Genomic DNA, 22,427 nt, shown 5'->3' with positions numbered 1-22,427 from the left:
TGTAAGAGTGCACTACACTCTTCGGTGAAAGTAATGGTCTCAACCTCATTGAAGGATCGCTTCTTTGAGAGAATCTCTTTCATAAACTTTGCATAAGAAGGGACTTGGGTAAGCAATTCCATAAACGGGACGGTGACTTGTAAATTCTTACAAACTTCTAAAAATTTAGCAAACTTACCTTCCTCCTTGTGCTTTTCTAAACGATGCGGAAATGGTATTTGAACAACTTCCTTGGGAGGAGCATCCTCCACATCTTTTACTATCTCTTTCTCATTCTCCTTGGGAGCATCCACTTTCTTTGAAACGGCATCACTCTCCTTAGCAATAGGAGAGACTTCCTCAACAATTACCTTATCATTTTCTTTGGGTATAGAGGACCCAACATCTTTGGCATCAAGCTTGCTCTTCCTCTTTAGCATCAACAATCGATGGGGAAATGGTACACAGTCCTTAACAACGGGCTCTTCACTAACCTTCTTTTTATCATTTCCCCCAAGCTTAGCCTTTTTAACAACCACCTCATCATCCAAAGTATGGATGGCCCATCATAGCTTGAACCACTTCTCAAGGAAATAGAATTAACAGTTTCATGTGGTTGCTCACCTTGGGGAGGTGGTTGACCATTCTTCCTTTGAGAATTAGAAGCGGCTAGTTGAGCCACTTGTTGTTCCAACATCTTGACCGCGGCACTATGAGCTTGATCATTCTTTTGAATTTGAGCCAACAAGTCCCTTTGCATTTGGACTATCATGCCCTCAAGCTTACCACCTCCTTAATTGTTTTGTTGGGTATTTTGTGGGGGCCTTTGTTGATTTTGATAACCCGGTGGAGGGATATATTTTTGTTGTTGAGGAACATAGGCATTTTGTTGTGGTGGGGGTTGAGGGTTAAGCACATTGTTGCTAGTGTAAGACAAGTTCGGATGAAATTTTGAATTCGGGTTATAAGTGTTGGAAAATGTACCCGGTGGATATGAACTTTGTCTAAAAGCTTGAAAAGCATTTACCTCTTCAATAGGAGCTCGGAAATGAGCGGCATAATGACCCGCACCTCCGCAACCATCACAAACAATGATTTGGCTTGTTGAAGACACGACATTGAGTTGTTGAATGGAATCTTTAGCATCTCTTTCCACCAATTGTTGTTGGAGCAAGGCAATTTGAGCTAGCAAAACGGAGTTGTTGGAGGATTCTTCTTTACCTTTGGATGGCACAACTCGGGAATTGACATATTGGGCATCATGGACCGCCATAGATTCGATCGTGGCATGAGCAAGGTCGGTGTCAATTTGATCAAACCGCCCATTGTTGGCGGAATCAAGAATCCTTCGGGACTCGGCACAACATCCATTATAGAATGTTATTGCTAGAAACCAATCATCTAGCCCATGATGTGGGCATTGCCTTTGAAGCTCTTTGTACCTCTCCCAAACTTCATATAAGCTCTCAAGAGCTTGTTGACGGAATCCGGTAATTTGGCTCCTCAAAGTTTGAGTTTTCTCCGGTGGAAAAAACTTTTGATAGAAAGCAAGAGCCAATGTCTCCCAATTGGTGATTCCCAAGGTGGTGCGGTCAAGGCTATTGATCCAAAGCTTGGCCTTGTCCTTCAAAGAGAAAGGGAAAAGTATTTCCCTTATTTGGGCTTGGGTGATGCCCGTTTGACGAATCATGGAGCAATAGTCACAAAAGTTTTGCACATGCAAATTGGGATCCTCCAAAGGACTTCCTCCAAATTGCTTCCTCTCCACAAGGCTAATGAAAGCCGGTTTGATCTCGAATTCCGGCGCGGTGATTTGAGTGGTTGTGATTCCGGCCGGAAGCATGGCCGCTGTGGGCTTTGAGTGATCGGAAAGTTTCACCATCTTTTTGGTAGTAGATGGTGATGGTGGTGGTGGTGATGAACTTGAAACCTCCTCCTCTTCAAGAACCTCTAGATCGTCTAAGTAAGACTTTTTAGCACTTTCAACTTGTATGGGAGAAGTGGCTTCTTTCACTTCCTTCCAAAAACGTCGTCTTCTCCTAAAGGTTTTCTCGGGTTCGGAATCCGGTGAAAGCAATTCTCCACTACGAGAGGACCTGGGCATAAGACAACAATCTCTAGGAAAATGATAAGTAACGGTCTCAAGGAACAAGTGTTCCCCAAGACAAAGGAAAACGAGATAAAAATCGACAATTCAAAAAGCAATAAAACCGTTTCCCCGGCAACGGCGCCAAAATTTGATAGGCTATCGCACACCTATACAAAGATAATATTTATACCCTAGACACAATTTAATGTAGTAATAGGGGTCGAACACAAGGAAACGGGAATCACTTCGTGAATTGCTATGGGTATATTTTTATCAAGGTCGATTACGATTTGGGTTGGTTTGGTTGTTTGGTGATTAATAACAATAATGATGTAAATTATATAATAAAAGAGAGTCTAAGGGGTTCGGGTCACACATGCAAAAGTAAACATATGATTATGATAAATTCGGTACTAATAACATTGTCAATTGCTTAGGCTTAAAGATACCCACCTTGCGGCATTAGCATCAACCATAGACCGGGTCCTAGAGAAACTCTCGTCCATGACTAGGTCTTCCTACTATACATGCTTAGTCTAATTCAATTCCGTGCCTCTCGACTTATAGAATGAATGAACAAACTTAATCATTTGAATAAGGCCTTAAACAAAGATTAAACGTGACGATGCAAACATGTGATAGAAGCAATATGAACAATATTATTATTAACCTATTTTATCATGTTACATATTTGATTATTGCATGGCTCCCCTAGCCCTTAGACTAAGGAAATTAGCTACTCATGTTAAGGTGTAAATTGCAAACTAAATTATAAGAAATGCTAAACATAATTGTATGATTTATATAAACTAATTGATTTAACATGTGGAGGAAATAAACTAAAGGAATCTAAACAAATTATTTAATTATAAACTATGTATAAACTAAAATAGAAATGTAGTGATATAAACTATAAGTAGAAATACCTTAAAAGTAGAGAACTTGTATGGAAGAACAATGTATAACCAAAAGCTTGAAATAACTTAGAACCAAATGTTTAAGAACTACAAGATTAACTAATTTGTAAACTAATATGAAAACTATTGAGAGATTATATTGCTTAAGGTTATGAAGAACAAAAGTGAGACGTAAAAATTGGATGCTAAGACCTTGGAACACCTCTCCTATTTATAGGAGAGGAAGAAGAAACGTAAACATTCGAGATGCATGCGGCCCCGATCGGGGTTGGGTGGCCCCGATCGGGGTCGTGTGTTTCCGGGTATTTTCGCTTAATTCCTCACTTAATTGCTTGAGGAATCCTAAGTGCGTGATTAATGACCCTTAATGCACCCGGGTAAATGCTCCATCTAACATCTTTAGAGCTCCCAAAAAGCATCCTAAGCATGTTGGAATCTTATGCTTTCCACCTTGACTTGGATTTGAACATTGGGCTTTGACTTCGATTGTTGGCAACATTTGCATTATACATATTAATCCATCAATTTCTCCATGCAAAACCCAATCCAATGCTCCATTCTTAGTCCAACACTTGGTCTTGTTTAGCTTAGTGAACTTGGTGTATAAAATGATAGGAAAAAGCCTCTAAATGCTTAGATTCCTACAAAACCGTAACAAACACAACAATACACCTAGAACACAAGATTAGCTCAAATATAAACTAATTAAGGTACGACGAACAATAGAAATCGAGCTAAAATGAGGGGTAAAAGTATGTAAATTATGCACTTATCAACCTTGTTGTTTGATTATGTGTGGTTCTCCAAGTTCTTGTGCTAATAGAAATAGATGAAAGCTACATATTCTCTTAAGGGACTTTGGCAGACATGAATTTAGCTTATGCAACTGAACTGTGTAATAATCTAGATGCTTGCTTTGTCTCCCAAGTCTCCTAAGTCTCCTGCTTGAGCATCTATTACTCCAACTCAATTGATCATAAGACAGTTATTATGTTTTATCGCCTTATCTTGGGCAAAAGTGGATTTTAATTTGAGACCATATTGGAGTACAAAGAAGTAATTTGTGGTTCTCATTTGATATGTTTTTATACAGGCAGTTTTTGGGGGTCTTAATAGTGTTGAAATTCATTTGATTGTTTACTATTGTTTCCCTACTAATCTGGTCTATTTGTTAGATTAGGCTAAAGTTCAAGTTTTCTCTTAATATGGTTGTTACTTATATATATATATATATTTGGATACAGGTTGTTCAAGACGACGGAACCCCAGTCCCTCAATGCTGGAAGCAGTCATAAACAAACAGAGATGCTCTGTCTAATTATTTATCTTTTGAGTTGAGTATGTATTTCCCTAGCTTTACTGTTGACATATTAGTTTGTTTATTTTTTCCCTTTTCGTATCGCCTTTCACTGTCATTAAAATTTGGGGTAAGTTGATACGGTAAAGTGAAAAGAGAGGCGATGAACAATGGCTCTTGATTCTTCGACGGTTAGAGGAGATTGACCTTCTTGGTTCTCTACTTGGTTCTCTATTTAACGTTTATGCTCGTATAGGTGGGGATAGGCATCAACGGTGTCGTTTGTAGGTGATTATACCCAACCACCTCGAAGGACGATCGGATAGAACAGCCATAACTACAAGAGGATTTCTTGGTTTAAGGTATTGTTTCCCTTGCAAATTTTAAGTTCATCATTTTAATTAAATTTTCTTGCTGTTATAATGTGTTTGGTATGTGTTTCGCAAGGGCTGGAGTCCGGTATTCCACATTCCTCATACAACAAAATATCGCCACAGGAAAGTCGGAGTTACAAGTAAGTCAGACTATTCATCTGGTTTTAATTTTTCTTTTAGTTGTTGATTTTGGGAGAGTTTTTTAATAAGATATACTTTGTATATGCTTAGTGATGAAGATGATCATAGTGTTTCTGGTAGTAAATTCATTGAAGGATACTCCAAACCTTCGCTATTCCATTCCCAGACACCATTTTCCCCCTATTCACTCGATTTTAAATTTAGTTTTTACAGCGATAATGAAAAAACTGGAATCATTTCCATCATACTCAGTGTCAAAGATTGGAAGAACTTATCCCCTCCCTCTCTTCTTTCCTTCAGCACAACACTTGGTATTCAAATAAGGGTTGAAATAAACATTATTTATTGAAGAAATGTGAGCTTACTCAACCACTAACAAGTTTTTGATAGCCTATAGACCTGCTGGTGGAAACCGCCTTTATCTTGTAATAGCAAGTAAGGCAACACCCGCAACAGGCCCATCGATTCACCCATGTTTGGCTCGATTTCAGAATGATATCGAAAGCGTTAAAAAGAGAACTAGAACTTTGTTAAGGCTAACCGATGAACTGTTCGACATTTTCTTCTATTCATTGTATTACATTGAAGCACGTTTTCATAGTAAAGCAAATAACAAATTGAGCAATTTTTATCATGAATCTCACCTACTAAAAATTGAATATAACAGCAAAAAGACGAGCACGCTTTTTCTTTGAGTTTGTGTCTTATACATTTATCACCCAACTGAAAGGCTAATATTCCTGTCATTTTCTGCAGCATCGTGGGCAATCTCTATATACTATGTGTATCAACACACTTGGAAGCCGTTCAATCCATTCTTGGTGAAACTTATGAAATGGCAAATCATCATGGGATTTCCTTTTTGGCAGAGCAGGTATGTTTACTGTCGAACTTTAGGGCTCATTTTGGAGATACTATCATTTCACCGTTTTGATATGTCAAAAGCTTAAGCTTCATTATTAATTGTTTTTACTTCAATCGTTACTACCTCCCTTCAAATTCGAATGCCATGGTCCCATCTTTATGTGAAGCATTTTGAAATAATGTGTTGTTAGGATTTGACTAGCGGAAGTACTAGCTAATGAGTCTACACATTTTCATCGGGTTACAAATGAAAAGATCAGACCTTGTTTCTGGGTATGTCATTTCTTGTAATTTTTCGGGTAAAGTTTAGTGTTTTTTGTAGTATTTGCTGGGTAGTACTAATTATGAAATTAGTGGATATCCTTTTGATTATTTGTATCTGTTTAGTATCTACGGTGGTGGTTGGCTTGTTTTTTTAACATTTTTAATTGGATATCCTTGTGATTATTCATATACTAAACTGCACATTTTTTAATGTTTCTGGCTGGCTTGTTTTTTTGGTGGCTTTGAAAACCTTAATTGTCATCCTCACTTCCTTAATGGAAGTCAGCCCAAACATTTATGAAGAGCTTATTAACAGTGAACGAAGAAGACCACGTGTTTAACAGGTAACATGTCTGAGGCGATGATCAACATGCCACGTTTCCTAATTGCCTTGTGATATGCAATACCGCTGTCGAGTTGGCTTCTAACTGATGTGGATGAAGCTCCAGAATGCAGTACCATGGCTCAACAACGAGATTCAGGTTGAGAGCTTAGAGATGCAATATGCTGCAGATATTGTTGAGGAAACCGAGTATATGCCCTATAGGCTGTAATGAAAGAAAAGAAAGCTCTCATGGAGGTGGAAGAAAATGGGAAACCCAAAATTGACACTTTGATATGGGAATATCAGCACCTGATATTTGAGGATTATTATGGAAAAGAGGAGCTCAACATTCTTAACGAAGAAAGACACGTGTATGATGTCTTTAAACTAAATACATTAGAGTAAGAAAGGTCGAAAGCCAAACAACCTTTGATTGTGTAAATTAATTAAACTTTTGTATCTATAGTCACATGAACATTTTTTTGTTCTCTTAAATTCTAGAGGAGTATTATCAATTGTTAATTAAACTTTTGTATCTATAGGGTAAGAGTCGTTATTATCAATGTTATTATCAATTGTTACCTTAAAAATTGTACCCAAGATAAATGTTGAGTAAACAATAATTATACAACCACCCTTTCTAAGTTATATGCAATCTAGATATTTTCAATATAGACGGATATGGTCCTTGGGACTCCGCGCGCATGGAAACAACTATATAGAAAAAGCCATCTGTTTATTTTCAGTTTTAAATCCTCTCGTGTGCGAGAAAAGACCCAACTCAATCTCAATCTCTTCCATGGAGATGAAACCAGAGAAGGAGACAGCAACAAGATCAGAATCAAAAACCTCAAAAACCCAGCAATGGCATTTAAAATCACAATTGACCGTCAGTAGAAACCTAAAATATCTGGTTCCTACACTTGTTTCCGCCCTCAAAAACCCGCAAAACCCATCATCAATACCCATACTAAAATCATGCTCCACCAAACTCCTTGATATGGTACAACAATGTTCATCATCATTTCTACGAACCCACCTCAACACCCTCATTGCATTGATTCCGCTTATGATGATTTGCCGCGATATCATTGGAACAGTGGTTAAAATTATTGGGTATTTGTCCCTGGTTTCGATTGAGGTGAATGAAATGATTTGTAATGATAGGGTGATTTTAAAGGGTTTGGTTTTGAAGATTGTTGGGTGTGATAATTGGGATTTGAAGAGGGAGATTGTTAATGTTTTGTTGGATGTTTCTGTCACTTGTTTCGGCCGTCAAACATTACTTGACCTTTCTGCCTTGGATTATGTTATGTGAGTATTTCTATCTTCTACTTTAAGCTTCGGATTATGATGCAAACCATACACTCCCTCGCTCCCGGTCATTTGTGTACCTTTGGTTTTTGGCACCAAGACCAAGGAGAGGGGAGGGGCCAATTTGTGGGTGGTGTTATTTAGTGACTACTGGACAATAGATTACTAGATGATCAAATTACCCTTCAAATATACTCTCAATATGAAAAAGCTAAACAAATGAATCGGGCACTCATAAATGGAATTGGTAAACAAATGACCGCCACATAGGGAGTACTTTGATCTGAAATATCATTGTTAAAGTTATAGTGTGATTTAAATGTCATTTCCAAACAATGTATTCTCATTGTAACCTCATTGTATACCTTCACTAATACTCCCTCTATCTCCGCAAATAGTTTACATATCATACTAAACTATCTTCCGAAACCCAAGGAGTAGCAAACATGAAATGCTTGCAAAGTTGGATCACTTGTGCTGCTAATTGTCAACCAAAGTTCATTGTCTTAATTGTTGAGTACAATCACTGAAAGTATGTATAAGTACTGATAGTTGTCAGCCAATTGCCTATAGCTGGAATGAGCGATACGGCATACTTGAATCCAGGATCGTAGGGATTTATTAGTGCGTGGGAGTATTTGTTATAGATGTGAAAACTCTGTAGTGATAGACTATGAAATTGATGACCAACGCTGATTTGTGGAAATTGGATGGGGTTTGTAGGTAGAATTCTTCTTCTCAGGTTGTCCTCAACTGCTGTTTAGTGGTCTATGATTAAGTTCGATCATTCTCAACGGCTATATGCATCGTACGAGTATATAGATATGAGATGTAAGACATGATCAAAAGAAAGGGAGGTTTGATACGGTATATCTCAGCACCAAATTTTAGTGTAGTAAAATGCTGAGCGTTGATAGAAAACTGAGCTCTTGTGTTCTGCTTTCGAAGAGTTTGCTTATCATGGTGGGTTAAAGATCATCTAGATTTAGGCAGTGAAAGTGGTGAACAGTGCAGAAGTGGAAGCTAACAACATGGGAACCTTAGGTTGTGTCTTCCTTTATCGAGTGATATCTTGTAAAGTCAGTCGTGGTAGAAATGGTCACCGAAGTTGAACTCCAGGGTTTCTAAGCCGTGTGCAAAACAACAGTGTCAAGAAGAGGCGAGGGGAGCAGTGTTCTGAATGTTTTTGAGCTGTCTTCTCACACGTTATACTTACCACAACAATAACATGAGAGCCTTAAAACCCAAAATGATAAGAGAAGGGAAACGTGAAAAAAAGGTTGATATGAACTCATAGGTATAAAAGTCGTAACACACATTTTTTCTTTTCTTTTTATAGAAATTAGATTCATGAATATTAATTTATAGCAGTAATTTTTTAAAAAAGGTAAGGAAGGTAAGTTAAAGTAATTATACATACATTCAATTGAAATTTTAAATTCTAATACCTAAATGCTTTCTTGGATGCATTACTCTGTGACTTGTGTCTACCCTTATAATGTTACTAAACTGTGATTTCCTTGTTCATCTTAATTCTGAAGCTTTTGAGTGTGTCATGTCTTCTTAAAGTAATGTGCCATAAATAGAAGTAGTAACTCTCTAATGTCCTTGCCTCCTTTAAACACAGTAGGCTATCTTTATCCCAACCAAAACGAGTCTTAAATTTTTTTTATTTTTTTTATTTTTAACTTTCAGTTCAGACATTAGTAGTTTTTGCACTTTATCCTCTGTCTAATGTTCAGACTCCTGACGAATCGCTACAATATACGAGACCCACCTTCACACCCACATTTTACTATTTATGTCATGGCTCAACGACTCCCTCTCTCTGCCCGTATTCTATTAACTAGCCTATTATCATTTAATTATGGTTTGTATTCCTTTTACTGTATTATAAGCAAGAATTTAAAAGGATGCAATGAGATGAAAGAATTCTCCGGGAAAAATCATTATTTGGGGATACAAACAAAAAAAGCAAAACTCTCGAAGAATATCTTGTCTCTTCTTTGCCAAGAACAAGAGATAATTTTGATTCGCTTTACGATGGGAGGAATTTCATGTCAGCTAGAGTAAATACAAGGGTCAAAATACCCTCCAAGGAAGTCTGGTTGTCACGCGATTTGTTCATTAATCAAGTTTTTATTTGCCCTTTACATTCCAGTACCAATTTCCCTAACTCCTGAGACACTTCTTGCCACTCAAAATATTTTTGTAAAAGTTGACAGAAAGTATTTGAAGGTGAGAAAAAAATCATAGAAATTACAAGTTTGAATTTTTTTATTCTCCATTCACTCTAGGGTTGAAAATGGAGTCATAATTTTTGTAAGGCATGGCGTTTGGCGTGGGGATTTACCTTTGGGAATCCAAATTTAGGACTTTTTCCAAACTGCTCCTCGCAAAGATGTTATTGTGAATGAATTCTTGGATGGGCCACCATTTGTTATTTGTGGGATCAAGAGGTGTACAGTTTTTGAAGCCCCTTAATGATTGGGACTTGGGAGAACCTTCATTTTGAGGCTAGCGGAGTTCCTTTCTTTTGTTGAAATTGTTTCTCAAGGAAATGTCGTGATAATTTGGTTGCATGATGATAACTTAGGACTTTTCTATGGGAGGAGTTTCTCCAATCTTGTAGAAAAGCCTATCTTTTGTGGCTTCCCCTCTGCTCTAAATTAGATGTGCAAGCGTCCACAGAAGCTTGTTTCTTTGCTAAAAAAAGTGTCGTGTTAAATTTCAGACATAGTTAAGGGGAAAAACTTCGCTTTGGCTAGCCTAGTGTTCTTTGTGTGTTGAAGTTGAAGAACCCATTAATCTTCTTTTTTTCACCTGTGCGAACCGAGTGAAGGGTCTTGACTTATCTGAACCGAATGATCGGCTTAAAGCTAAGCCTATTACGATCAGTTCGCAGCTTGATCGGCCGGGAGGAGCATCTCGGGCAAAGGATGCGGATCTTTTACTTTCTCTCGCGGGATTCACCATAGGTTGGGTTTGAGAGCCGTGTGGTAGGTTACTATCTTGCACGGTTCGGAGAGCACTTTTAGCCTGCGTTGGTGAATGGGAGCCCCACTATTAAGCAAGAAAGAAGCAGTTCTTCTCACGGCAGAAATTGACTCTATTATTATGATATTTTTTGTGCCATTTTTCCTTGTCTCTTTTCGGCTTAAGTTAGGTTTACCCTTGCTAGGCGAAAGATAGTCTTTCAGACTCGAAGACGATGGAAAAGAATTGGATCGGCGGAGTTAGGAAGATAGTTCGTTTGGCTATTTGGTGGTTTATCTGGATTAAGCAAACCATACATTTTTAATGACATCTACACGTCAACACTTCTATTTACTCTCTATGTTATTGTTAGTTGGGGTCTAATGTTCCATTCTGACTCGAACTTGTCATTTTGTCTAAGATCTAGGGATGTCATCGGGGCGGGGCGGGGCGGTGCTGGATATAGGCTCCCCCGTACCCGTACCCACCAAGCAATTCCCATACCCGTACCCACCAAGCAGTCACTATGAATTTCAGCATATTTTCATTTTTATATTTCTAGTTTAAGATTTTCAATAAAAGTTCTTGAGAACATTATAGAAAGTCATAATAATGTCTATATTTTTTTTAATAATTGGTGGGTAGGCGGGTATTAGATGGATATGACATAATACCAATCCCCACCCCACCACCCATGACGGGTGGAATTTTTTCTACCCGCACCCACCCTACCACCGGCGAAAGTCTACCCGTACCCGCTTATACCCGCCCCGCTGACATCCCTACTAAGATCGCTCACATGAGCTTGAGAGCTTATTCTTCTTGCTCTCCTTTTGTATTTGTTTCACCCCCTTTGGTGTGTGTTTGTACATGGGTGTCACCCGTGTCCTTTGATCAATATTTTCTCTCAAAAGGAAAAAAAAAAAAAAAACATAGAAACTCTACTCATTTTTTTCAAGGCTGTATATCCCTCTTTTTTTACTTATCACATTAGGTCCTTTCCTTGTATCAAATTCAGGGGCGAACCCACCTAGTGGCAAGGGGTGGCGGCCGCTATCCCAAACACAAAAAAGTCGGTTTAGAAGACGGATTTTCACTACCCCAAATACTGCTACATAATAGATAAGTAAATGTTGTCCCATGAAATGTACAATATCATCTTGTGGTTCAGTGGTAAAAGCTTTGGTTTTTCACCTATTGCCCCAGGTTTGAATATTTTCACCTACTGCTACATTCATATTCACTCTTTTTTTTGGCTCTCAATATTTTGTTATTATGTAAGCATTCATTGTACTCGTTATACATTTAACAAATTATGTATATTTTTCTCGATTCCAAAATTTATGGATATTTATAGGCTAATTTTTTTTGCTACCCTAGATATTAAATCCTGGGTTTGCCCCTGATCTGATTAATAGTAAAACCTGAAATATTTGCTGTGTACAGATTTGTTTTTTTATCTTTTGTTTGCTATGCTGTGTAAGATGATCTGATATGTATTTATTGTATAAAAGATAACATTCAATCAGACTTGGGTTCCTTCAGGTACAAAAGTCTATGGCATCTTCAATTTCTATTCTCATTATGGAGAAGGATGGTGATCTTCGCCTTGGTGCTGAACTCAGTCAAGATAACCTACCACTGTCACTTCTTGATACTGCGGTAACTCTTACCAATTCCTGCAATACTGAACAGCTTAAAAAGATTCCGAGGAATCTGGTGAAAGCATTGACTCCTTATTGGAAAGAAATATGGTCTAATGTACATAAGCAGTTATTAACTCCAAAGCTTACAAACCATTGTAAACATAAATTCTGCCACCTAAGCAATATTACCGTGTACAATTTAGCAGAAAGTATATTTAGGCTTTCAATGTATTGTTCTAGTCTTGCTCTTATCTCTGCCAGAACATGTGACGAGATCATTGGTCACCTTTTTGGGACTGAAGCATCAGATTTCAAGAAGTTCATGGTAGACCATTGGGAATCATCGCTTTATCTGATGAGGAAACGACCGGGAGATATAGGCTCGGTCCATGATAGTTTCAGCCCATTTATGCATCCATTAGCTTCTGGCGAATCAATGCCGGGATTTATTGCTTCTCTTCTACAAGGAATGATTTCTTGCCCGCCTGTTGGTTTGGATGAAATAAACGGGCTGAATTTTCTTAACGATTTTAGGGATACACTGGGTTGCTCAGTGATATATCAACAGGACATACGTGTTGTAAAAACGAATTTGCATTCTAGAATTGAGCATCATTACTTTCTAGAGAGTTCAAGCGAAAACAAGGAGATTTCTTCTCGTCGTTTCTCTTCGGATGACATCTTAAAGTGTGAGGTGGCATACATGGAGGGATATACTGTAGCCATTCGTGGGATGGAGTATCGGTTAAAGAGCATTGCTACTATCTCGCAGTTAGTTGCTAATCTATTTGGTCAGCCATCTGTGGGTGCCAACCTTTATATTACACCATCTGATTCTCAAGGCTTAGCATGCCACTGTGATGATCACTGTGTTTTTATATGTCAACTTCGTGGGACCAAGGTGTGGAATGTGTTTCCGAAGCCAGTCTTCGAGTTACCTCGTCTTTATGAGCAGCTTGAGGTTCCACAAGAACTGCAAACAGATAGCAGACAAATATTATTGAGAGAAGGTGATGTTCTTTATATACCTAGAGGTTTCGCTCATGAAGCACGTACAGTTTCAGACCTTAATGAACGCAGTGAGAATTCAAAGTTCTCTGCACATCTCACACTAGCCATTGAGGTTGAGCCTCCGTTTGAGTAAGCTCCTGTTTTGTTTTGATTTACTCATTACTAGAGGTTCTTCTTCATTTTTAACTTTGAATGGCGCTAGTCGATGTGATATGCTTTGTATTATATGCGCCTTTGATCGGAATTTCCTATTCCGCATTTGGGCTGGTTGCTACGGCATTTACGAGGAGATGGGAGTTGGATAGCAGTTTGATTGTGTATAGGGTTCTTTTTGTTTCGGTGTTGTCTCCTATTGCTGCTTTTTCATGCTGCATTCTTTATGCTACTATGAGCTGCATTTTGGGTCCTGGGCTTTCCATCTTCCAATATCTCATCAGGAAATTAAGTAGCCTGTGGCTGTTTTTGATGAGCTTTTTAACTGGAGGGGGATAATGACACTAGTAAGATTTTTGTGACAGAATTGTAATTTTCTAGCGGCTACAGTGTTGGTTCTATCGCGTATTTGGACCACATAATTTTATAATAATGAGATTAAATTCTACAACGAAATTTAATAGTGTCAACCTTATAACATAAATCCACAATAGACTGAAATAATCTAAACAAATTCCGTTAAAAGTCAATTACAGCTCACTGGCATAAAATGGTACGTTGTCTGATTATAATGTACGGAGTACGTAAAAGAAACCAAAATTACTTCTGATTGAGGCACCCAAATGTTGATACCATACCTTTCCATGAATTCTTAGAAAGCTTATTTACAGAATATGAACCATAGATTAGACTATAAATTCTGAATCTTCGTCTGCTTTAGTATCTCTTTCAATTCTTGCGTTTTAAATGTACGCTGCATCATCTGGGAGAGATGCATGTGGTGTCCTATCTATCTAATGTGCTCGGAAAAAGTGGGTGAACATGTTACACACGTTATTCCTAGTAGCTTACGATGCACTTAAATCATAGTAGTAGTTGGCTTAATTGTTGATAGTACGATCATTTCTAGATTGATGAGCTATTGTAGTACATCCTTGTGAGTTGAGTGCATCCTACTTCTACCTTGCACTGATGACTGATGGGAGTCAAGGGATCTTTTTCAAGTAGTCTTTTTCTGACAGGTAGATGGACCCTTAGAGAAGTAGGTGTTTATTAGAGGTGGAAATACTGTGAATGAATGAAGAACTGAGAATGACTAGCAAAATGTAGACAGTACTTGTGGGCGTGTGGTATGATTGTAATAGTAGTACTTTATTTGTACTTCAGCACTTCAATTTGGTTGTGTTCTGGGAAGTTTGATCACTTTTGTTTTCTTTTTTCAATATGATAGTATTTATCTTACTTCAGCACTTCAATTTGGTTGTGTGTAGCCTGTTGACACAACTCTCTTTTGGACTCGACTATTTCATACTAGGTTAAAATCACACCCATGTCCGACAGTTAATACTAAGTTTGAGTAACATAGTTTGGTAGGTCCTGGTGAAGGCATACATCCAACCAGACTGTTGTCTGTTGTTAATGTCTTATTTGAAAGGTAAAAAAATTAAATTTGGTGTAAAAAATTAATTTGGTCCTTTTTTTATTCCTTAGTTACTTGGTAGACCCCAAATCAGCTGTGTTAACCCCAAATAGTTTGGGATTAAAGCTCTGTTCTTATCGAAATGTGGCATGACCCATTCAATTATATTCTCTGTAAATTCGTGTTGGTATGATGACCACTCACTTGCTCGTTATTCCATTTGAGCCATCAGCTGACATTTTAAGCTTTTATAACGTCTTGTGCATTCTTAATTTTATGTAGATCCTGAATTCAGTATCTAAGTATGCTGTGTTGGTTGAACATTGTGTTATTTATAAACATTTAGTGTAAAAGTTCATACTGAGTGTAAACAATATTTATTTGTTTGGTTTCATACGGCAAGATAATGTTGAAAGGCATCTCTTATGCTGTCCTACATTGTCCTTATCTGTTCTAATGAAATGACCCTTGATGATTAAACAATAGTATGGTTGAATGTTCAACCTTGATGTAACATGTAAATTGTAGCATTACAGCCCTTTGTATTTCTCTGTATTCTGTCAGCATCTGATACTAGTGTGCCATACTGGCAGCTCATTCTTACGTGTTCGTAGTACATGATTAATATGAGCCTATTTAACTTCTTTTAAAATGTTTATGGTGAAAATTTTGAAATTTTGACTAAAAATTCAACTGTGAAGAAAATGAAAATTACACTTCCTCCAAGTCTTAGGAAGTGCTCCATTTTCTATTTTCTACTTATTATTTGAATGGCGTCATTGATATTTTGAGCGTGTTTTATGTAGCTAAAAAATAGAGGGAGTATTACTAAAGAAGTATTATAGAGATACTCATGTCTTAGGCAATTATTTTTTGTATTCTCTTATCTACTTGACTTGAATGCTAAATGATGAACTAAGGGTTCCTCTATTTTTTATTTATTCTCGAGGACTTACTCGCTAGCATAGAAGTAGTTTCAGGCTTAATATTAGAGTCCGTTGTCGTGGTTTGATCTCGATCATTTTGCTATAAACGCGGCCAATATTGGCTCGATATGTACTCGTGGTATAGTTGAAAACCTTGGTAGCTCAGTCGTGTTTGGAGATTGTGGCAGATATTTAAAAGTTAAAACCATGAGCATTAGGATACATAATTGTCCTCTTATAACGAACTAACGCCTGCTGATTGAATAGTGGCTCAATATGCAGTTATGCAAAGCCTATATGGTTAAACTTTATAGACAACTCTCTACATGACGAAGAACAATTTTTCTGTATCTGTTACTCAAACATACCAAATCTGTGAAATGACATCCAATTAATAACTTGAATTTGTCTTTCGTATCAATTTAGTCAAAGCATATGGGAAACTGAACAAATATCTTAACTCGGGAGGAGAGAACCCTCTATACAGAATTTCAAATTTCCTAGTGTTGGTCTGATTTTGAGGTCTAGAAAAGAGGGCGTCAGGTGGATCAAGAACGTAATTCAGCCTTTTGGTTGATACATTTTGTTGATCTTACTTTTTCATGTCAATAACTGGTTTGTGTCTAATTTGCTAAAGATTCCTTTTTTTTTTTTTTTTTAGCTCAAGAATCGTACATGTTAGATGTCAGTTTAGTTGTCGACTGGCAAGCTTAGTGACATTTTAATCTCAAAATTTTTTAATCCGGGTATATAGTTCTTTTTGCCTTTCTGATGACTTAAGCCCTATTGATTGGAACAGGTGGGAGGGTTTTGCTCATGTTGCCCTCCATAGTTGGAGCCATGGAAAGCAAACCTGTTATTTTGCCCCTGACACTTGTGGAATTTTGCAAGCTTTTTATGTGAATATCTTGCATGTTGCAATCAGACTTGTTAGCTGTACAGAGCCCGTGTTTCGTAAAGCTTGCTTGCTTGCTTCAAATTCCTTACCCCGAGAGACTAAGGTTTGGCTAGACGAGAATCAAAAGGACGTTTTCGACCAGGTGATTAATAAAGTCCATGGGTTGGCTAACTTCACAGATTCTGTGAACTTTGTGAAAATGGCTCTTCAGCAAAAGGAAGATCCTTTTCATTGGCTCAGATGGCTTGAACACCTCAATGAGAAGGATGTATTTGATGGCATTAGCTTTGATTATGAATCAGCTGAAATTGGAAAACTCATATCGAGTATTGATGAAAATAAGGAAAAGGCAGAAGGTGTATTTGATCATTTGAAGTCGAGATTTTGTGACGAAGTTCTTTTCAATGATGCAAGAGACAGATTCAAAACTTTGCATGATAAGTACAAGGAGGGTAGAGTGCAATTTATGAATGGAATGCTTTCGCTGCATCACTAGCCATGAACTCCGTCTACGAAAGGTGTCTTTACCTGGATTTATTTCTGGTAAATTTTATTAAGGTCAACCCATCAGAGTACATCAAAGGGTAGCAGCAGGATTGATTACATTAATTTGGCCGACATCAAGTGCCAACACCAGTCAGTAAACAGGGTGGCTGTGCAATGTCACACATACTTGGTAAGAAGTATCGAACACGTGCGTGTCCAAGTGTTTGACTGGGCTATTTATGAAAACCTTTAAAATGAACTGTCAGAGTGACATTCCCTTGAATGCAATGATGAATTTTGGGCACTCGTATGTGAGGTAATAAGTCAACTGATTTATAAGTGTTTGTTAGAAGCTGAAGATGCCCATATTGCATCCAAATACGTGCTAAAGACGGTTTAACCGTAGAATTTAGAAATGTGAACCAGAATCTCATTAATTAAGCTATATATCATCATGCTACATGTATTGCAATAAGTTAACATGAGCCCTGTAGAAGCATAAGGCAGCGGCTATTTACTATGGCCTGGATGTTTAGGGGTTGGTGCCGGGTGAGTAGTCACACCATGGTAATCTATGTGGTATACTAACTCTTCTTTGTCGACAACATCATCAGCAATCTCCATTGGTGGTTGTGTTTTGTATACTGCATTGTCGATTGAATGTTGTTTGTCTTCAGAATCCTGCATATAAGTAGTTCAATTTAATTACAAGCATAAATTAATGAAAATATATTGGAATGATAGCATCCGACTGATCTACTCCTATTTGTTTAGGGCAATTTTGTGTATTTTTGTTTACTTTTTCAGTGTAGATGGAGCTAGACAGGCAGTTTGATGATGATGATGATGATGCGTTGGACATAATCGGTCAGTGAGCTTACTAGCACTTGGCTGACATTGTAAGGCATTCTTGCAGTAAGACGTGGTAATTTTAGCATTAAAAAACATCCTGAAACCTCGAGTCTTCCCTCGTTTCATCATAGGACTCTCAACTTAAGTTTTGAGCCTAAGTAATGAATAAACTGACCTTAGCTGTTGCATTGTCTTGTTGTTGAGTCGGAATTGCCCTTAAAGCTCTTCTCGGTGAGCGTTGGAGAATGTTATAGCCAGAGGAAGTCAGACCGGAAAGGGGGGATTGAGAGCAGTGGTAAGTGCCTGCAATGAGAAAGGTAGAGAAAATGATACAAGAGGTTATAAACATGTGAGAATGTTTCATTTTGGTAATGGGTTGAGAATGAATGTGCACATAATAATGCCTTATAAATACAGGTGAATTATTCAGTATTGTTTGACCACTTGACCATCATTATTTGATGTGTCCGGACCACACTATGAATATTCAGTTTCAACTAACTTTTATTGTAGTAATTTGGTGGCCTGAGATATATATTACTGTGCAAGGGATGTGAATTACCTATACATTTCACCCGAACTATATAGGATAAACGTACGAGTGTACGACTCTCATTCAACCAACATTGTTTTATTAACCAATTCGGTTATATGAGAATTTTATGGAATAAATCCCAACTAAACACAAAATATATCCTTTGCCCATTTCTACAGTCTTGACCTAAATGAAAGCCCTTTTTCGGTTTATATAAACTAAGATGACACACATTGTATCAGATGATATATATATATATATATATATATATATATATATATATATATATATATATATATATATATATATATAGAAGGGTTCTTATAAGCGCTTTCATACCATATAAGGCCCTAAAAGTCTTATAAGAGCTTGGATGGAAGGGATGGAGGGATGAGATTACATCTCGTTGAAGAGTCACAATTCTCCCTCCCTAATCTCTTTCCCTAATTGTGTATAACTCTACCTAATTTTGTACAACTCTTCCAACATTCTAATCTCCCAACTCACTTCCTCATTCACTCATCCTCTCTCATTTCTCACATTCACTCTTTTTCTCTCATTTTCTTCCCACCCTCTCTAAAAAAAAAAAAAAAAAAAAAAAAACCAAACTAAAAAAAAAAAAAAACAAACTGAAAAAAAAAAAAAAAAACCACCCTACTCGTCTCGGATCTACCCTTCGACCTCCACCATTTCAAACCCGCCCCTCTACCCTTCGACCTCCACCCGCCGCCCCTCTACCCTTCGACCTCCACCCGCCGGCCTCTCCTCCTCCCTCCACCGCAACAACTCCACGACAACAACAACAACAACACAACCACCACTCACCTCCTCACTCGCCCCCCTTTTTTTCAAACCGACAACCGCCACCATTTCGACCTCCACCTCCTCACACCTTACCTCCCGCCTCCACCGCGAACCACCACCGCGGATCCCTCACCGCCTGCTCTCCTTTTCGTCTCCCTCCGTCTCCCTCGCGTCTCCTCATCACCTCCCTTTTTCGTCTCCCTCCGTCTCCCTCCGCCTCTCCTCAAAGACACTCCTTTTTTTTTTTTTTTTTTTTTTTTTTCTCTGTTTGTTGTGTTTTCAATAGTCAGTGTGTTTATTTGATTTTTTATTGTTTTTGTTTTGTTTATTATTTTTTATTATTGTTAGTTGGTATTTGGTTTTTTGGTTTTATTATTGTTATTTGGTTTTTTGTTATTATTATTGTTATTTGGTTTTTGTCATTGTTATTTGGTCTTTTGTTTTCATTTGTTTTTTTGCCTTTATTTTTTTATGTTTATTTATTTCAGATTTTGTATATATTGTTTTTGGTTTTTGTTTTTTTGTTTTTCTGTTTTTTTTTTTCGTTTTTTTTTTGTTTTTTAGTTAAGGGCTGTTTTTTATTTTGGTTTATTTTTTACTTGTTTTTGTTTTTGTTTTTTGTTTTTTATAAAAGTTCACTATTTACGACTAAAATTATACCCTTAAAACATTAAAGTTATACTATTTATGACTAAAGTTATACCCTTGAAACATTAAAGTTACAATTTTTATGACTAAAGTTATACATATTGTCGATTAAAGTTATACACTGCGTGCATTAAAGTTATACACACGATATATAATTTTTTGAGAATTTGGTTCGACTATTATTTTTTTGGCCTTTTTTCAATGTTTACTTATTATGGTTTTTTTTTTAGATAAGGATTTTTTGTTTTTCTAGTATTGTTGGTTTGGATTTTGGTTTTTTCTTTTATTAAAGTTTATTTTTTTGGATTAAAGTTATACAATTTTGGACTAAAGTTATACAAAAAATGGACTAAAGTTATACAAATATGGACTAAAGTTATACAAATAAGGACTAGAGTTATACAAAAATTGACTAAAGTTGTACAAAAATGGACTAAAGTTGTACAAAAATGGACTAAAGTTATACAAAAACTGACTAAAGTTATACGAATATGGACTAAAGTTGTACAAAAATGGACTAAAGTTGTACAAAAATGGACTAAAGTTATACAAAAACTGACTAAAGTTATACAAATATGGAGTAAAGTTATACAAAAATGGACTAAAGTTATACAAAAATAGACCAAAGTTATACAAAAAAAGACTAAAGTTATACAAAAATTGGACTAAAGTTATACAAAAATGAACCAAAGTTATACAAAAATGAACCAAAGTTATACAAAAATGGACCAAAGTTATACAAAAATAGACCAAAGTTATACAAAAATGAACCAAAGTTATACAAAAAATGGACTAACGTTATACAAAAAATTTGACTAAAGTTATTCAAAAATGAACCAAAGTTATACAAAAATTAACCAAAGTTATCCAAAAATGAACCAAAGTTATACAGAAATGGACTAAAGTTAGTCCATATTTGTATAACTTTAATCCATATTTGTATAACTTTAGTCCATTTTTGTATAACTTTGGTTCGTTTTTGTATAACTTTGGTTCATTTTTGTATAACTTTAGTCCAATTTTTTGTATAACTTTAGTCCAATTTTTGTATAACTTTAGTCTTTTTTTGTATAACTTTGGTCTATTTTTGTATAACTTTGGTTCATGTTTGTATAACTTTAGTCCATTTTTGTATAACTTTGGTTCATTATTGTATAACTTTGGTCCATTTTTGTATAACTTTAGTCCTTATTTGTATAACTTTAGTCCATATTTGTATAACTTTAATCCATATTTGTATAACTTTAGTCCATTTTTGTATAACTTTGGTTCATTTTTGTATAACTTTGGTTCATTTTTGTATAACTTTGGTTCATTTTTGTATAACTTTAGTCCATATTATACGTTTTTTAAATAAAAATTTCGGGTTTTAAATATTTGAAAAGAATAGATTTGAAAAGAATAGATTTGAAAAGAATAAATAACAACAAAAACTAACAAAAATTAAGAAATGGAATAAACCGACCCCAAACAACTAATTTAACACCAAAAAAAAAGTGACGAAAAAAACCGAGACGCAAAATCTGGAAAAAAAAAACGAGTTTATATAATTACCGACGGCGGTGGTGGATGTGGGCGGTGGGTGGTGTCGGGTGGGATAGTGGTGGGTGGTGGTGAATGAGGAAGAGAGAAATGAATGATTTATTTGGTTTTTTGATTTTTTTGGATTTTTTGATTTATTTGGATTTTTTGGGTTTTTGATATGTTTGGATTTTCTATTTATTTGGATTTGTTGGGTTTTTTTTATTTATTTGGATTTTTTGGGTTTTTTTATTTATTTGGATTTTTGGGTTTTTTTTATTTATTTGGATTTTTTGGGTTTTTTATTTATTTGGATTTTTTGGGGTTTTTTTTTTGAGGTTTTGAGAGAAGAGAAGAGTGAAATATGTGAGATGAGAGAGAAATGGGTGGGTAGAAAACAAATATATAGTAAATTAGTGGTTAATTAGGGTGGATTAGTAAAGTGTGTTAATTAGCTTGTATAATGACTTTGGGTGGGTTTATCTCATCCCTCCATCTCCCTCCATCCAATGGCTCACAATAGGACTTATGGACTCAAATATATAAGTGGCCTTAGTTGATCCTTCCTCTATATAGAATGGCTCACAATAGGACTTATGGACTCAAATATATAAGTGGCCTTAGTTGATCCTTCCTCTCTCTCTCTCTCTCTCTCTCTATATATATATATATATATATATATATATATAGGGTCGAGATCCGGTGAGAACCATTAGTATAATGAGAACTGTAAGAACTATTCATAACCCCTTGTATCTTTAGTAATACCATCCCCGAAAATTGTCGCACATCCACCAACCCGTCCAAACGTAATTCATTTCCCAATTTTCCATCTCTCTCATATTTCTTTCTCTCTCTCTTCGACCATCATCCCTGCTGCCACTCACACCTCTACCAGCACCGCATGTCCGAGCTCCATCGCTTACTGCTGTGATGACCGCCATCCTAACCTCCACCTCCGTCGTCTCCTGTTGTGGCGACCATGGC

General features: G+C 36.6%; 1 protein-coding gene, 1 long non-coding RNA gene and 1 other non-coding gene across 4 annotated transcripts; 2 read left to right on the top strand and 1 right to left on the bottom strand.

The window, feature by feature from the left end:
* The first annotated feature begins 1,382 nt into the window (after positions 1-1,382).
* On the top strand, positions 1,383-1,489 carry LOC141610315 (small nucleolar RNA R71). Its single transcript, XR_012528217.1, has one exon. It is a non-coding gene; the product is annotated as a small nucleolar RNA R71 (small nucleolar RNA).
* Positions 1,490-6,923: 5,434 nt separating this feature from the next.
* On the top strand, positions 6,924-17,823 carry LOC141605705 (uncharacterized). Of its 2 annotated transcripts, none has more exons than XM_074424581.1 (3): positions 6,924-7,564; positions 12,086-13,326; positions 16,496-17,823. In XM_074424581.1, the coding sequence occupies exons 2-3, from the start codon at positions 12,098-12,100 to the stop codon at positions 17,088-17,090; spliced, it is 1,824 nt and encodes a 607-aa protein (XP_074280682.1). In that variant the 5' UTR covers positions 6,924-7,564; positions 12,086-12,097; the 3' UTR covers positions 17,091-17,823. The 2 variants fall into 2 exon arrangements, with proteins under 2 accessions (XP_074280682.1, XP_074280681.1); XM_074424580.1 differs by having other exon boundaries at positions 6,930-7,564; positions 12,070-13,326.
* LOC141605706 (uncharacterized) lies at positions 17,393-18,310 on the bottom strand. The gene is made up of 2 exons (XR_012526434.1): positions 18,108-18,310; positions 17,393-17,761 (listed from the first exon to the last, which is right to left on the bottom strand). It is a non-coding gene; the product is annotated as an uncharacterized LOC141605706 (long non-coding RNA).
* Between the last annotated feature and the right edge of the window lie 4,117 nt (positions 18,311-22,427).

This window comes from Silene latifolia, chromosome 10 (genome assembly GCF_048544455.1).
Source record: "Silene latifolia isolate original U9 population chromosome 10, ASM4854445v1, whole genome shotgun sequence".
Classification (NCBI taxonomy): domain Eukaryota; kingdom Viridiplantae; phylum Streptophyta; class Magnoliopsida; order Caryophyllales; family Caryophyllaceae; genus Silene; species Silene latifolia.
Note: the sequence above shows the minus strand (reverse complement) of the source record. Positions and strands in the feature narration are given on the sequence as shown.

Excerpts from the sequence above, each read along its gene's own strand:
- LOC141605705 (XM_074424580.1), top strand. The coding sequence starts at position 7,050 with ATGGAGATGAAACCAGAGAAGGAGACAGCAACAAGATCAGAATCAAAA. Across the intron at positions 7,565-12,069 it reads TCTGCCTTGGATTATGTTAT|ACTTGGGTTCCTTCAGGTAC; the intron begins GTGAGTATTTCT and ends ACATTCAATCAG. Across the intron at positions 13,327-16,495 it reads GAGGTTGAGCCTCCGTTTGA|GTGGGAGGGTTTTGCTCATG; the intron begins GTAAGCTCCTGT and ends TGATTGGAACAG.